General features: G+C 37.6%; 1 protein-coding gene across 2 annotated transcripts in view; it reads right to left on the bottom strand.

The window, feature by feature from the left end:
- Window positions 1-17,089, bottom strand: part of LOC114046234 (guanine nucleotide exchange factor DBS-like) — a 366,695-nt gene that overhangs the window by 339,105 nt on the left and 10,501 nt on the right. For both annotated transcript variants that reach the window (XM_027866483.1, XM_027866484.1), the window contains exon 2: window positions 12,390-12,581. In XM_027866483.1, the coding sequence (XP_027722284.1) occupies window positions 12,390-12,561 (172 nt within the window). In that variant the 5' untranslated portion in view covers window positions 12,562-12,581. The remainder of the gene's footprint in view (window positions 1-12,389; window positions 12,582-17,089) is intronic.

Raw genomic sequence — 17,089 nt, 5'->3', positions numbered from 1 at the left:
GATCTTAGACATCACCCAATTCAACCTCCTGACTTTTGAAAATGAAGAACCCAGAGTATTTAAATAATTTCCCTGAAGTTACATGGTCAATCAGTAGCCCATAGAAATTCCGAGCCTAAAAGGAGGCTGGTAATCATTTACTCCAATCTCTTCATTTTACAGTGAGGAAAACACATGCCTTGGGGTGTTATGTTACTTGCCCAAGGCCACACAGATAGTAGCAGAAACATGACTAGAACACAAATGTCCTGGGGGCAAGGTGCCTATACCTATGTAAATACTTAGTGTACTTTGCAATTTGAGAAAAGAAGTGATATTAACCCAATGATTTATATTTGCAGAGTGGTATAAAATAAGTTACATGAGGACATTGCATAACTGAAAAAGAGATCCCAGTGATATTTGATATCAAAGAAAAGGAAATACTCCAGCATATTGGGTGGATCCTTTATGGAAGATATATGGAGTCACAGATAGGATGAGAAGGCATAGAGATATTATGATATAAATTGGTGGAAGGAATAGCCATAGTACTGAAAATTGTTGACCACCATGACACAAATATTCATCTAATATGTGAAGACATTGACTTCTCTCAGCTTGTTTCAGCAATTAAAACTTTTTTTTTCAAATAACAAGTAGTACGCATTTTCCTCTCCTTCCCCCTTTCCCTGGGATGGGGTGGGGAGGAACATATAATAAATATACATGACCAAGTAAAACAAATTTCCATGTTGTTCATGTCCAAAAATATGCGTCTCCTGCATATTTCATCCTTCACTTCTCTATCAGGAAGTGGGTAGCATTTTTCATCATTAGTCCTCTAGAATCATGATTTGTCCTTGAGTTCTTAAGTCTTTAAAAATTGTTTGTTCTCCTGGTTCTGCTCACTTCATTCTCTATCGATTCTTCCCAGGCTTCTCTGAAACTATCCTTTTTATCATTTGTTAGAGCACAACATTCTAATTTGAATTCATATGCCATGCTTGGTTCAGACATTCCCCATTGATGGGCACCCCCTTGGTTTCTGTTTCTTTACCACCACAAAAAGAGCTGCTACATTTTTATACATATAAGACCTTTTCCTCTCTCTTTGAACTTTCTGAGATTCAGGCCTAATAGCAGTCTCACTAGGATAAAGAGTATGCAAAGTTTACTAACTTTGGGGGGCTGATTCCAAATTGCTTTCTAGAATGACTCCAATTCACAGCTCTACCAACAATGCATTAATGTGTCTATTTTCACTCAGGGAAAAGAGGAAGGAAAAGGAAGGAGAAGGTAACAAGCATTTACATAGGGCCTGCTAATGGCATGTCAAACACTTCTACAAATACCATCTCATTTGATCCTCACAAAACCCTGAAAGGTAGTTACTGTTATTATCCCCCACTTTACAGCAGAGGAAACTCAAACATAAGTCAAGTGACTTGCTAGTGTGATTGAGGTCAAATTTGAACTCAAGTCTTTCTGACTTCAGGCACACTGCTCCATCCACTGTACCATCAAATGCCTCCAGTCCCTCACACATTTGCCATTTTCCTTTTTTGTTAACTTTGATAATCTGATTGACGTGAGGTAGAACCTCAGAGTTGCTTTTATTCACAATTTTCTAATTATTAGTGGTTTGTAGCATTTTTTTCGTGTCTATAGATAGCCTAGGTTTTTCCCTTGCGAATTGAGGAAGGAGAATATCTTCTGACAAACTGGGGAAGCTCTAGGTCATCTTATATAGATGCTAATCATTGTGTTAAACCATCACATTCATTTGCAGGTTGCTTCAGCAGTCACATTTCCCCATCATAAACTGCTGAGACTTTGGGCCTCATACTTCTCTACTTAGTTCCCTAACACATAATCCAGCACTATCCACCAAGCTAATTTTCAATTAAACAACCAGATAAACAAACAGAATATCTGTTTATTTATTAAGGATAAAACACAGATTCACCAACTTTGACAATATGAAATAAATTCCAATTTCACAATATTGTTTTATTTTGAGGAGTGGAGAAGAAGCTACTTGTTAAAGTGCCTACCATTATAGAACCCACTCTACACAAAATGGCGGTCTTTGAAATCGACCTACCATATTTCTAGCTTCTTCATCCTATATCTCTGCCTCCTTCAACTTCTTAGTGACACCTCCTCCCTACTCTTTAAGGTCCAGCTCCAAGGCTACTTCCTCCAGGAAGCTTTCCTTGATTCTCACCCCTCCTCCCAAACTAAAAGTGATTTCACTCTTCTCAATCTCAGTCTTTGTTAGAACCCATCCTATGCTCTTATTATATATTATATTCATCTATAGATGTATCTTTTAGATTGTAAAATGTATTTTCCCCCACAGTGCCTTATGCACAAAAGTTGTGCTGTATCTAGAGTTACCATCCAATGGCTTTCTTCAGATGTTAATCCCTTTCCTTGTTTGTTCCCTAGTTGATTACACATTGACTGAAACTTGTTTACACATGGTACCTCATTCAGACATTTGAGTATTAGCAAACTGGAAGCTGTCTTTGGGAAAGAAAGGCTTCTGAAATCATGCAACTGTATCTAGTCAGCTGATTCTTCAAGTAAACATCTACTACTTTTAGATTTACTTGGGTGACTAAGAAGTAAAAATGACTTATTGACCCATGGCTTCTCCCCTCAGTGTGTCCAACTCTCCTGGAAAGGACGTGACAAGAGGAGGTGGTTGATGGAAGTCTAGTCTTGGGAGGCTGCTGGATGCTGAGTGAGTGATTTATCTGTTCTTTTGTTATAGACTTCTTTCGGGGCCTGAAGCCTGGCTTAGCAAAGGTCCTGCTAACAGGCTACAATCTCCAACTTCACCCTGATTGTGTATAGTTCAGCCCCTTCTTGTAGGGGGAAGGATTTGAGGAATGTCTTGAAGGAAGCCAGGAAAACTAGAAAGTAGAAGTGGGGAGGGAGAGCATACTAAACATGAGGGATATGCAATGCAAATGCAGAGTTGGAAGATGAAGTGGTTTGTTTTTTTTTTTTTGTGAGAAATGGCAAGAAGACTAGTGTAGCTCAATCATGGGATACATGGAAGGGAGGAAAGTGTAAGAATGCTTCAGGGTATGAAGGGGCAAAGTTGTAAAGAACTGTAAATGCCAAACAGACGATTTCATATCTGATTCTAGAAGCAATAGGGAGCCACTGGAGTTTACTGATTGGGGTCAAAACAATTACAATTAAGGAAAACCACTTTGGCAGCTGAATAAAGGATGATTTAGAGTGAAAAGATATTTGAAGCTAGGAGATCAATTAGAAAGCTATTGCAATAATTAAGGGGAGAGGTGATAAGGACCCCTAATAGGATGGTGGCTGTGTGAAGAGGACCTACCTGAGAAATGTTGTGAAAGAAGAAACAAGATCTGACAAGAGATTGGAAATGGGAGGAGGGGTGTAGGGGGTAAGTGTGAATGAAGAGTCAAGGATAACACCAAATTTTGACCCTGCCTGGGAGAATAGCAGTGTCCTTGACAGCATTGGAAAGTTAAGAAGAAGGGAGATGTTAAGGGGAAATATAACGAGTTCTGTTTAGTCTCAGAGGTGAATAATATATCCAATTTAAGATATTCAAAAGGTGAAATTGTGAGGAAAATATTTTATAAACTTTAAAGTGTTACATAAATGTGATTTACTCTTACTTCTTATTATGAAGCTTTTGATGAGTAAGTATATCATTGGAATACATCTGCTTTGTTAATAGGGCTATTAATTTACTGTTCTCTTAACAGTGCTTAATCCTAGAGATGTTTCTCAAAGTATAAAATTCTGACCTTATCCTAACAGATATATACTCAAGAACACAGCAAACATTCTTGAAAAAATATTAAAGGAAAATAATTTTCTAATAAAACATTTACAATATCTCATATTTTATTGATGTAGCACCAGAAGCTATGGTGATAGCCAGATGTTAGAAGTTTAGAAAGAGGAAAACTAAGCACAACAGATCAGCTGTTTCATTTCCTGGCCTCCTTCCAGATACCAACAAAAGAGGGTATTTTTCTAATAGCTCAAAACAATTACTTCCAACTAACAAGCTTTTAGATAATATCCTATGTCGATTTTAATTTAAAAAGAAAATGGGAAAGATCCAATGGAATACTAATGGGATTCAATCAAGCTGATCAATCTTAGACCACGGGAAGCTCTAGAGACTACAGCTCAGAAATTTGTTTCCTGTTGCACGCCATCAAGCTTTTGCCTCAGAAGTCAGTTGGGAATCTAATCTGCTCCACTAGATTAGACTAAGCCTCTCCCAGCAGAAACAATCTGTACATTTGCTGGAAAGGACTTTATGTAAAACAAGTCATTATACTTGTATTTCCTGTCCCCTTTGGTTACCTTTTCAAAAGAAAATTAAAAAATATTGGGTTTTCCCACACACACATTAAATCAGTACCATAACAGAAAATTAAGACCATCCCAATTCTCTACTAAACACTGGACTCTGGAAACCTGTCTCCTTTCACCTTTGGACTCCAAATCCAAAACCAGTTAGCTTGCTAGATAGAATAATAAAATCTTGTGTAAAAGCATGTTTGTTGAGGCTTGAAAAAAGATTTTTTTAATCAGTTAAGAAAAAATAAAATATTATTAATAAATTAATTAAATAAATTAGTCAAGTATCTGAATGCTACAAGCTATATTTCATGTAATGCAAAGATAAAGTCAGAAAAAAGTATCACCTTCATTCAAAAATTTAAAAGCATTCATCTGGGAATCACGGAAGTACAGAGAAGAGATTTTAAAAATATTTTACGCCTTGTTCTCCAAGTATAATTTTTTTTTTTGCCTAATGAAATATCATTTGATTTTGTTCTTATCCTTTATCATAATGCACAGGGCAATGAAAGAATAATCCTACAAATGAGCAGTTGAAAACCAGCAGATCTGGGAAGCTATCAGTCTGATGTCTGTCTAGATATTTTTGCTATTCAAACCAAAACAGGCAAGCCCACCATAGATTACTCCTGACCTTTCAAGCAAAGGATATGAACAGGCAGTTTTCAGATGAAGAAATTAAAGCTATCTACAGTGATATTGAAAAAATGCTCTAAATCACTACCAATTAGAGAAAGAAAATTAAAACAACTCTGAGGTACCACATCATATCTATCAGATAGGCTAATATGACAAAACAGGAAAATGATAAATGCTGAAGAAGATGTGGGAAAATTGAAACACTAATGAATTGTTGGTAGAGTTGTGCTCTGGAGAGTAATTTGGAGCTATACCCAAAGAGCTATAAAACTATTCATACCCTTTGATCCAGCAGTACCACTACTAGGTCTGTATCCCAAAGAGACCACAAAAAAAGGATAAGGACCCACATGTACAAAAATATATACAGCAGCTCTTTTTGCGGTGGCAAAAAATTGGAAATTGAGGGAATACTCATCAGTTGGGGAATGGCTGAACAAATTGTGGTATTTGAATGTGATGGAACACTATTGTTCCATAAGAAATGATGAGAAAGCAGATTTCATAAAAACCTGGAGAGACTTACAAGAACTGATGCTGAGTGAAGTGAGCTGAATCAGGAGAACATTGTACACAGTAATAGCAACATTGTATGATGGCCAACTTTGATAGACTTAGCTCTTTTCAGCAATGTGAATTGTAAAACAATTCTAAAACACTCACGATGTAAAATGCTATCCACGTTCAGAGAAAGAACCATGTCTGAACGCAGATAGAAGCATACTATTTCTCTTTGTTGTTGTGTTGTCAGCGGTGTTGTTTTTCTTTCTCGTGGTTTTCCCCTTTTGTTCTGATTCTTCTTTCACAACATAATGTGGAAATGTGTTTATTATCATTGTACATGTATAGCCTATACCAGATCGCATGCTGTCTTGGGGAGGGAGAAGGGAAACGGGGAAAATTTCCAACTTAAAATCTTATAAAAGTGAATGTTGAAAACTAAAAGTAAATAAATAATCTTTTTTTAAAAGGACCAGAGCTGCTAAAAAATAGTCACTAAATTAAAAGATGATGAATTCATTTATAAGACAATCATCAAACCAATTGAAATTATTCCTTATCAAGCTGTGTACATTTCCTCCAAAGCTTCCAGAGACACCAGAGACAACCTAAAAGGTAATTTAGCAACAGTTTCTGTTTTTAGTAACAGCCTTTCTCAAAATGTACTTTCTGTTCAGATTTACAGTTTAATATTCCACCAATACTGGGGCAGCTAGGTGGTGCAGTGGATTGAGTGCAGGCCTTGGAGTCAGGAGAACATGAATTCAAATCCAGCCTCAGACACTCAGTAGCTATGTGACCCTGGGCAAGTCACTTAACCTCCGCCTGCCTCAGCTTCCTTAACTGTAAAATGGGGATAATAAAAGCACCTGTCTAGGTGATTCTGGGAAAATCACTTCAACCTGCTTGCCTCAGTTTCCTCATCTGTAAAATGAGCTGGAGAAGGAAATAGCAAACCACTCCACTATCTTTGTCAAGAAAACCTCAAATGAGGCACAGAGAGTCAGACGTGACTGAAATGACTCAACAACAAATTACACCACTAGAATGATTTCTGGAAAGTTTAAACAATAATAACTGTGACATAATTTTGTGACTGTCAATATCAAAAGCAGTGCTAACCAGTTCAAAGAGACAGAACCAAGTAAAAGACAAAGAAAACAGAAAAAAGGCATATTCCACTTGAGGTGTAAGTTGACTCTTAGACCAAGCTTCAAAAAAATTGACTACAAGTACCTAGACACAGCTACCTCTGTATAATGATAGCAGCTAACATTTATACTTCATTTTAAGTTTTGCAAAACACTTGGCAAATATTAACATATTTTATCTGCACTTGGCAAATATTAACATATTTTATCTTCAGAACAACCCTGGGAAGTAGGTGATAATATTATCATTCCCAAATTTTACAAATAAGGAAACTGACCCAGTCATAGAGGTTAAGTCACTTGCCCAGGGTGATACAGCTAGCAAGTGGCTGAGGTAGGATCTGAACTCAGCTCTTCCTGACTCCAAATCCAATGCTGTCTTCACCAGAGGTCATACTACATACATGAGATTTCAGACAGAATTCAGTGATCACTCTGTCACCTCCCCATCATATGACCTGCCACAAAACCTGCAAATATCCTAATAAATTTACTCAAATGGAAAGGTTAAAAGACTCAATGCTAAAATACATTTTTACTATGTTGAAATGCCTCATTTTGCCTGTCATATATTTCATAAGGCACGTAACTGATAGAGTGGGGTAAAAAAATCAGAAGAAAACAAAACTGCACCTGTGTTTTAGTAGTTATTAAATACTTTGGAACTTTTCTCCCTTTCTTATAACCAGCATATAAATCTATCTATGTGGAAAATAAACTTAAAAGTCAGTATGGAAGATTTAAATTCTCTAAGGGAAGAAATGAATATAACTCTCACATCAGGCCTAGATCAAGCATTTGAATACTAAAATATCAGAAATAAAAACATAACCACAGAGAAAAATATTAACATTTTTTACATTTTATACAGGGCTCCTAGGTATGCAAATATTTCCACAATGTTGAAATTTGAGGGTCACAATTACAAATGTGACTCAAGCCTACTGTCACCTTCAAACTCCATTATTTTATAAAACTGAACTTTTGCAGTGAGTCGACAGAGAGTAAGATGGATCCTTCAAATGAAGGCATAAGACTAGGTAGAGGGCAGCTATGTGGCTCAGCAAATAGAACACCTGCCTTGGAATCAGGAGGAACTGAGTTCAAATGCAGCCTGAGGCACTTACTTGAAGTGTGACCCTAGGCAAATCACTTAACTCTGATTGCCCTCCCCACCAAAATAAATAAATAAATAAAATAAGACTGGGTAGATCTGTCTACTGAGCCCCACTCTACAATGGAGATCTTACAGTACACCTAGTTTGTGCACTAGATAGAGGACCACACCTGAAGTCAGGAAGATTCAGGTTCCAAATCCTGCCTCAGATACTCATAACTGTGTGATCCTGGGCAAGTCACTTAACCTCTGCCTGTCTCAGCTTCCTTACCTGTATTTATAGGGATAATAAAAGCACCTGTCTCCCAGGGTTGCTGTAAGAATTAAGTAAGGCATTATTTGTAAAGTGCTTAGGACAATGCCTGGCACACTGGAGGCACTAAATAAATGTTTCTTCCCTTGCCCCTTGAAAGATAACAGGGCATTTAACAGAAGGTAAAGTTTTCTCATCTGTGAAATGGGGATAATAATAGCACTACCTTCCAAGGTGTGGCGAGAATAAAATGAGATAATATGAATAAAATACCACAAACCTTAAAGTGCTATGTAAATGCTAGATGTCATTGTTATTGTAAGACATGTGACTGATCAGGAAACAGCCAGCCTAAAATATAATGAAGGAAAAACAATCTGCATGTTTGGAAATTGGAACATGTTACGAATACATTTTCAAATGAAGACAGGTGGTGATAGATAAAAATGCAAACAGGAGGACTGCGGTGTGTATGAATACTAGAAAAGTGAATTGTAGAGTGTGATATTGTCAGCTTTCCTCCAGAACTATCCAAGGGAGAGACATGAAAATTTAGTCCACAGAAGTAGAAGGAACCTCAAACATCACGTACTAATCTTTTCCTGCCCATTTAAAATATGAAGGTAACGTGAATAAAGGTAAAGTGAATAAAGCATTTATTAAGCATTTGCTCTATGCAAAGTACTGGAGATAGAAATAGAGTTCTATGAGGATATGAGTTTATATCCTGGTTTCTAAAAACCCTATCCTATCCTAGAAGCACTAAAATCTGTTCAGATCTTTGGTTCTAAAATCATGTGTTAGTATACTTAAATATGTTTTTAAGAGATGAAATAACTCCCAGATAAAAGCTGAGAATTCATTAATTTCATGTTCTTTAAAACCGTGTATGTAGCATGACTTAAGGACTACTAGGCTGTAAACCTTCAAGGGACCTAGAGTAGACAATGAGATATCAAGTATAGAGGCAGCTAGGTGGCACAGTGGATAGAGCTCCGGCCTTGGAGTCAGGAGGACCTGAGCTCAAATCTGGTCTCGGACACTTGACACTTACCAGCTGTGTGACCCTGGGCAAGTCACTTAACCCCAATTGCCTCGAGCAAAAAAAAAAAAAACAAAAAAACCAACAACAACGAGAAATCAAGTATATCTGGATGGTGGGCAGATATCAGGAACTGGGCAAGAAAAGTCTGGGGACTGTGAAAAGCTATTCCAACTAGAAAAGGACCATGCCAGTTTGAATTTAGACCAGCAAGAGAACAGGGGCTCAAGAAGAAAGACAAATAACAAACCACAATATAGCCTTTCCCCTAACAACCAATAGACTCTTCTGCTAGCAAGACAGCAAAGGCTTGATTATGTCCAACCGAGAGGGATTTTTTTTTGTTTTTTCCCAACAGAGCTGTAGTGAAAGTCCCAAATATACTGGAACCCTAAAGCATAGGGAGGCTAGGTAGATAGAGAACTGAGTCTGAAGTTAAGAAGATCTCAGTTCAAATCCTGCCTCAGACACTTCTTAGCTGATTGACCCTGGGCAAATCATTTAAGCGCTGTCTGCCTCAGTTTCCTCAACTGTAAAATGGGGATAATAATAGCACCTACCTCTCAGATGCTGTTGTTTTGGGGATCAAATGAAATATTATTTGTAAAGCACTTAGCAGAGTGCCTGGCATATCGTATGTGTTAATAAATGCTTATTCCCTTCCCTTTCCTTCTCCTGCAGACAAGACCCAGGGAAGTCCAATCTCTAGGTTAAGAGATCCCAAGTGAATAAGATCTACTCCAGCTTAGGAAAAAACCAGGCTTCAATGAAGCGGCAACTAAGTTAAAGGTTATTGAAAAAAAGTCTACAGGTATATATGCACATGTGCATATATCTCTACAAGATGTTGGTCTAAATTATGTATCACCTATTTGAAAAGTGTCCCTAATAATACAATAGGTGGGGCATTGAGAAGTGACCAGGGTTGAACAGCCAGCACCATCAGAGTCAGAACTTGAACCCATGTTTTCCTAACTTGGAGGCCTCTCTATCCTTGGAGGAGCTTGGAAGATCTCTATCCATTCTACTACACTGCCTCTTCCATTTTATAGCTCTAAGTTTTGCAAAGTCCTCTAATCTGATCCACACGAGAACCATATGGAGTAGGTACTATGGGTATCATCAGATCCATTTTTACACATGACCAAAATGAGGCTCAGAGAGGTTGCCCAGTCTAGGGTCATACAGCTAAGTTATGGGGGTAGGATTCTTACTGACTTTTTATTTTTTGCTGAATTAACTCCAACATTTTTCCACTATCTCATAATACTACTCCTCTATATGAAGTCAGATGGCACAGAAGATAGAGTACCCAGTCTGAAGTTGGGAAGACTCATCTTCCTGAGTTCAAATTTGTCCTCAGAGACCTACTCTCTGTGTGACCCTGGTCAAGTCATTCAACTCTATTTGCCTCAGTTTCCCAATCATACTCAATGATACCCAATATGATTAGGTAGTAAGTGACCAAGTCTGTGAAATGCAGAACACTCCAGTATCTCTGCCAAAAACAAAACAAAATAAATCAAAACAAACCCAAATGGGGTCACGAATAATTGGACACAACTGAAACAATTCAACAACAACATACTGAGTTAGGCCTCCATTCACCAAAACAAAAGAAAAATACACCTTTTCTACAATTCTGCCTTCAAATTAAAATAGGAAGAAAAAAAGTCTAGTTTCTCAGGGCACTAAGATCATCCTAAATAATTGACATTTACATAACACTCTGAGATTTTTTGTTTTGAAAAACCTTTCTTCACAACAATCTTGTGAGCTAAGTGGAGCAGGTTTTATTACGTCCATTTTGTAAGTGAAGAGTCCTAAACTAGGGGGATCAAGTGATTTGCCCAGGGTGACCCAGCTACTAAGGCTCAGAGTCTTGAACTGAAACCCAGGTTTTCTGCCTGCAGATCAATGTTCTTTCCACGTGGCACTGCCTCTCATTCAGAGAGGCTGGCATGTTTCACTGTAAACAATAGCTATAACCTCCCTGTTCTCTGAGATCAAACATTCCATCCTCTTTAGAAAGCCCTGATATCTTTACTTTGGCTGTCTTCCTCAATACCAGGAAGCCCATGAAAAACACGACTGTACATATAATTTTACATATTATTAAAGTAATATCATAGTATTCTACTAATAACCCAGTTAAACATTCAAGATGAAAGAAGGCACAAATGCTCATTAGAAAACAAATTAACCTTCATCTGGGAGACTAATCAACATGATCAACAACAAAAATACTGAGAAGATGACATGTGGCCAGAAACAAAAGGAAAGGAATGACCTCCATTAAGTGCATTGAGAACTTTAAATTGGGTGAAGGGATCAGATAGAAGTATGTTATCCTGACCTTACCTCCTTAATCCAGATGGAGCTTTTCAAATTGATTAGAGCCTTAGGACTATCTCCACCTGTCTGCTTCACCGACTCTGCTTTCAATCATTGTTCTCTGGCTTGCTTGGCACCACAGAATCTGCTCTGATGACACATCACACCTGAACAATAGCTCTTCTATGTTTTTAAAAAATAAAGCAAAGCCTATTAAAAATTCCTCCCTGAGGTGTACTCTATGCTTTATTTATACACACACAGAATGTCAGAGCTGGATGATCTAGTCCAACAAGATTACTCTACACACATGGAAACAGAGGACCAGAGAGATTAAGGTCATTTGCCCCAATATCATTAGGTAGTAAGTGACTAAGTCAGGATTCAAACTCAAGTTCTGTTCCTCTGACTCCAGGATTCTTTCCACTATACCAAAATGGTTCATTGTATCACTGCATTTTAAATGGTTTTAAGATAGTTCAAAATACAGAATTTTATTTATTTTGCTTTTGGTGAGGCAATTAGGGTTAAGTGACTTGCCCAGGGTCACACAGCTAGTAAGTGTCAAGTGTCTTGTCTGAGACTGGATTTGAACTCAGGTCCTCCTGACTCCAGGGCCAGTGCTCTATCCACCACACCACCTAGCTGCCCCAGAACTTAATTTACTTTAAAACACGTTAAAATACCTTTCCTCTCCATTATTCAGCCAAATACTGGATACTACTTGAGATTCTTATGATAAGTGGCATCAGATTCTCCCACAACACAATTCTCAGGCAGTCAAAACCTGCCTTCGACTCTTTCAAGTTACTTGGGTAACCTTTGAGAGAAGTGATAATTTATCAAATTATTTCCTATGGCATAAGAGCTAATCAGTTTTTGAAAGCATCTTCTTGCCTACCAAGGAGTTGATACCCAGGAGGAGTACCTTCTTAAGCTTGATTAATAAGAATCCTAGAGTTCTAAAACATAAATGGTGAAATACCAAGCTCTTACCTGACTGTAGAACTGTCACCTGATGTTTATCTTGAACGAGCTGGATGACATCAGACACATCAATCTGATGCTCAGTTTCTTCCTCTTTGACCTCATTAGTCTGAGGTAAGGGTGAAGAGCAATGATTACTTCCAGTTTCCTTGCACAGGATAAACCTCCAACAGTCAAACATGAAAGAGCTTGAGTTGTTACCTGCAATTTAATAAATGTGGAGATAAATCAGGCTACCAAAAATACAACTAATTAGAAGAGCATTTTGTGTCTTTTACATGTGTTTAGAAAAATTGTTTCAATACACTGGTTGTAGGTTCTGGTCACATTCACTTTGAAATGGGCACTGTACCTTAAAAAAAGTTATTTTTCTTGGGTAGAAATTTTAATGTATCCATAAAATAATTTGTAACAACAAAAATTTCTTTTACAACTCTAGAATCTGATGGAAAAGGGTAGTTAAAATACATCTCCCACCTTTGATGTTTAAAATACTGAGTTTTGCCTTGCCTTTTAGGTGATTGTTTCAATGATTTCCAAATCGCTAGGCTCTTAGTTTCAGTGACACTTCCTAATTCATTACCTTGGCAAACTTTCAAAACTGTTTCTGTCTGCTTATTAAGATGACCTCAGAATTTTTTCAATGTTTCTATGTAAATAAGGCAATACTTTAATCTCAGAATAAACAAGAAGGGTATTATTTTGCCCATGAAAAAGTTTAGGAAAAGAACTTGCAGGAAGTTTTTAGCTATCTTGAGTTATAGAAAAGTTAGCAGTTTTATTTCTAAGTACACACCATCTGAAAGTGTTTGAGACACAAATACTGGGAGTAGGGATAGGGACAGCATCTTTGGTTTCTTTGCTTTAAGGTACTCCCACAATTATTTGTCTATCTACCATCCCCTACCCTCTATCACTGACTATCAACTTATGTTCTGCAACCTAGTCTTAAAAGAGCTGCTTTGGGGGGCTGAGAAGTTAAGTCACACAGCCCATATGTAGCAGAAACAGGACTTGATCCCAGATCTTCTTGACTCAAAGGTCAGTTCTTTACCATGCATGCCAAATATTCTTTTTTTGGAGGAGGAGGCAATTGAAGTTAAGTGACTTGCTCAAGGTCATACAGCTAGTAAGTATCTAAGGTCATATTTGAACTCAGGTCCTCCTGACTCCAGGGCCAGTCTATCCTCTGTGCCACCTAGCCTTACATGCTGCCTCTTTAAAGTTAACTAAGTAAAACTGCCCAGTATTCACTTCTTTTAGTATTTAGTAGCTTCTCTGTTATTTATCTTTTATGGCCCATACATACTTTCACCTTTCCTACTAACATAACAGGTGACAGAAGAAGCATTTATTAAGCCCTTGCTTAGGGTCAAGCACTGTGATGAGCACCGGAGATATAAATAGAAAAGTGAGTCATTCCTAACTCTCAAGGAGTTCACACCGTAATTGGGGAGACAACAAATGAAAAAAGTCTGGCTTCAGGACAGATGAAAAGGCATAGAAGTCATAAGAGTGCAGCAGGGTAGATGGTAAGGCCCAGTCAGTTAATTAACAGTGCCAGGAATCTGCAGGACATAGAGGCAAGGCAGATGGTTAGGCCTGGAGGCCTTCCATCTCACCAGAATGAATAGAGTTCATGACTCTCATCTCACATGAGCCAAGGGAAGAGTCAAGTAGACCAAATGAGTTCTGGATGCCCTGGTTGATGGAAAGGTCAAAAGGGAAAGACAAGAGGACGGGGTTCACCCACGGTGAAAGTTCTTCCTCCTACAGTGTTCCTGCACTGGATGGGTATCTAGGATGGGATCTAGGATCTCTGAGGGGAATGTTTGAGGGGAAAAGGCATCTGTGTAGTCTGCTGTGGTGGTTCCAATAGGATCTTGGATAGCCCAGGAATATGGGTTAGCAGGGGAGGGCAAGAAGTAAAAAAAGATTGAGAGAGGGATGAGATGGGGAGAAAATTTGGAACTCAAAATCTTATGGAAGTGAATGTTGAAAACTAAAAATAAAAAAATTAATTAAAAAAAGAAGAAGAAGAAGGTTAGCAGACTAATCCACCTCTTGGAACTCCTACAGTTTCTCCTGGATTTCACTGTACTAATCAAATACCTGGAGCGGAGTACTGGACAGCAGTCTTAAACATATTCAGAAGGAGGTTCAGGGATATGATTAGTTGGATCCCTTATGTATGCGAACTGAAACTTCAATCTTGTATTTCTAATGTTAAATATGTTTTATGGCTATGGAAAGTTGATTGCCTATGTAAAATAAATATATAGAATTGAAAAAAAGATGCATGTGAACATGCTTTTTTTTAAAGTAGGCATTACACAAATAATAAAATGATAATTTGTATATTTGCTTTGCCTCTGGTCTCAAGATACCTAGATTATACGATGTTCTTTTCCAGTAATTCCTTTAATTCACTTTACTTCCATTTTTTAATTCAATAAAACATTAAATAACTACCAGAATACATGTAAGGCACTGTGCACAACTGGGACAAACCAAATCTTTAGCTTGGTATTCACGGTCCTCCATAATCTGGCACCTGCCAGCCAGGAGGGTGTAATTAAGAGAGCACTGAGCTTGGAATCAAGAGAGTTGGATTCAGATCTCTTTTCCTCTACTAGCTATTTGCCTTGCCTGAGGTCACAGAAGACAAATGCTTGCTGAAAGAAAGATACAAATCAATCATTCTGAGGAGGAAAAGAACTGCCTGAAGAAATCAACAGGACTACACAGGAAACTTATTTACCAACTTAGATTTTTAAAAACACATACACAGAAGATAAGGGGGGAAAGGACAAATAACTGATGATAATTTGTTTAAAGTAGAAAGATAAATTTTTTCACTTTATTTTTCTTGCTTTTTTGCAACATGGCTAATATGGAAATATGTTTTGCATGATTTCACAAGTATAACAGATATATTGCTTGCCTTCTCAATGGGTGAGGGAGGGGCAGGAGGGATAGAGAGAATTTGGAACTCAAAAATTTTAAAAAGAATATTAAAAATAAATAATAAAAATTTTAACAGGAAACAAAGATAGTCATGCTTTTTAAAAAAAGTAGCATGTTAGGTGAACAAGCATTTATTAAGAATCTACTTTGTGTCAAGCATTGTTCTTAAATGCTAGAGATACAAAGAAAGGCGACACATTAAAAACAAACAAATTAAAAAAAAAAACCCAGCCTAGGGCTAAAGCAGCTCGAAGTCTAATGGTAGAGACAACAGGCAAACAACTGCGTACAAACAAGATATGAACAGGATGCTGCCACATCCTGTAAAAAAATAGTGTCAGGAGCTATTTTTTTAAAATTCTGATAAGTTTGAAGTATACAATGAAATAAGAAAAGACTTATACAAGGTGATAGAAAACAAAAGTCAGCAGAACTGGAACTACATCCACTGATTACAACTATATTTATATAAAGTATAATGTGCATACTTTAAATAAAAGAAAAAGACTAGGATTAGGGATTTAGAACTGTAAGAGACCTTAGTGTTCAGCTAGTTCATCCCCCTCACCTTTTGCATGAGGGGGACGGAGTAGCTGAGCTCTAAAATAACAGGGATTAAATGAAAGAAATCAAGCCAAAGGTGGTAAATCTTTGAGGAGACTGTGGAACACAAGAACAAAAGTCCATATTTTGCTTATTGGTTGTTTATTCATTTGCTTGGCTCTGTCTCGACAAATAATGGATATAATTTCCCTTGTTTTGTATATTTTTGCTCTTTTTTGTTGGCCATTATTAAATTTGCAAAAAAAAATATTTTAAGGAAAAGAATAACAGAAAGATGTTGAAGTCTCAAATGAGCCAACCCTAGCAGTGACAACAAAAAAGACTTTTTAAACCATTTGGAGGCACGAGGAAGATTAAGATAGAGACAAAAGCATTGGTTGGGTATGTGGAATGATGGAAACGGGTGGTCACAACTCATGGAAGTCACAACTCATATTTTTTTAATGTGTTGTCTTCTAAGGGCATTGATCTTTGGACTGGGAAGGACAGACCAAAAATTGTTAACAGGGATTAGAAACCTGAGGACAAGATAGCTGTAGAACCTCCAGCTCCTCTCAACGACTTCAAGTTACCAGACCCAGATGAACTACATCTTATGGTGGGAAAAGAACTAGACAATGTAATGGCTGAGTCAACGATAGTGAATCAATTTTGTGAAAAACCTTGGAGAATAAGAGAGAAATAGCAAGGTAGATATCTCAATTTAAGAAGACAAAAAAGAAAGAGGTTAGAGCCTGTAAACTATAGACCAATGAGCTTGGCTTCTCCTCCCGGGAAATTCTAGAATTCTACAATTGTATTCAAGAAGCTGTTTGTGTATATCGATGCCTAGTCTCTTTCCAGGGCCATCACCAACTCAACAAGTCCAAAACAGAATTCGTATTTCCACCCCACCCCCACCCAACCCACCCTTCTTCCAACCTTTCCTATTTCAACTAAAGACACTACCATTCTACTAATCTCCCAGGTTTGTAACCTTGGCATTATCTTTGATACTTCCCTCTCCCTCCCTATCATAGTCAATCACTTATTAGGTCTTCCTGATCCTATGTCCACAAAATTCTCTCTATTTCATCTTCTCTCTACTCACAGAACCACCACCTTAACTCAAGCCTTCAGGCCCTTTTGGCTAGACCAGTTGTTCTGTGGACCTCCCCGAGAGATTTTGTTTATGTGGA

Source organism: Vombatus ursinus, unplaced genomic scaffold, assembly GCF_900497805.2.
Source record: "Vombatus ursinus unplaced genomic scaffold, bare-nosed wombat genome assembly UNPS02014781.1, whole genome shotgun sequence".
Classification (NCBI taxonomy): domain Eukaryota; kingdom Metazoa; phylum Chordata; class Mammalia; order Diprotodontia; family Vombatidae; genus Vombatus; species Vombatus ursinus.
Note: the sequence above shows the minus strand (reverse complement) of the source record. Positions and strands in the feature narration are given on the sequence as shown.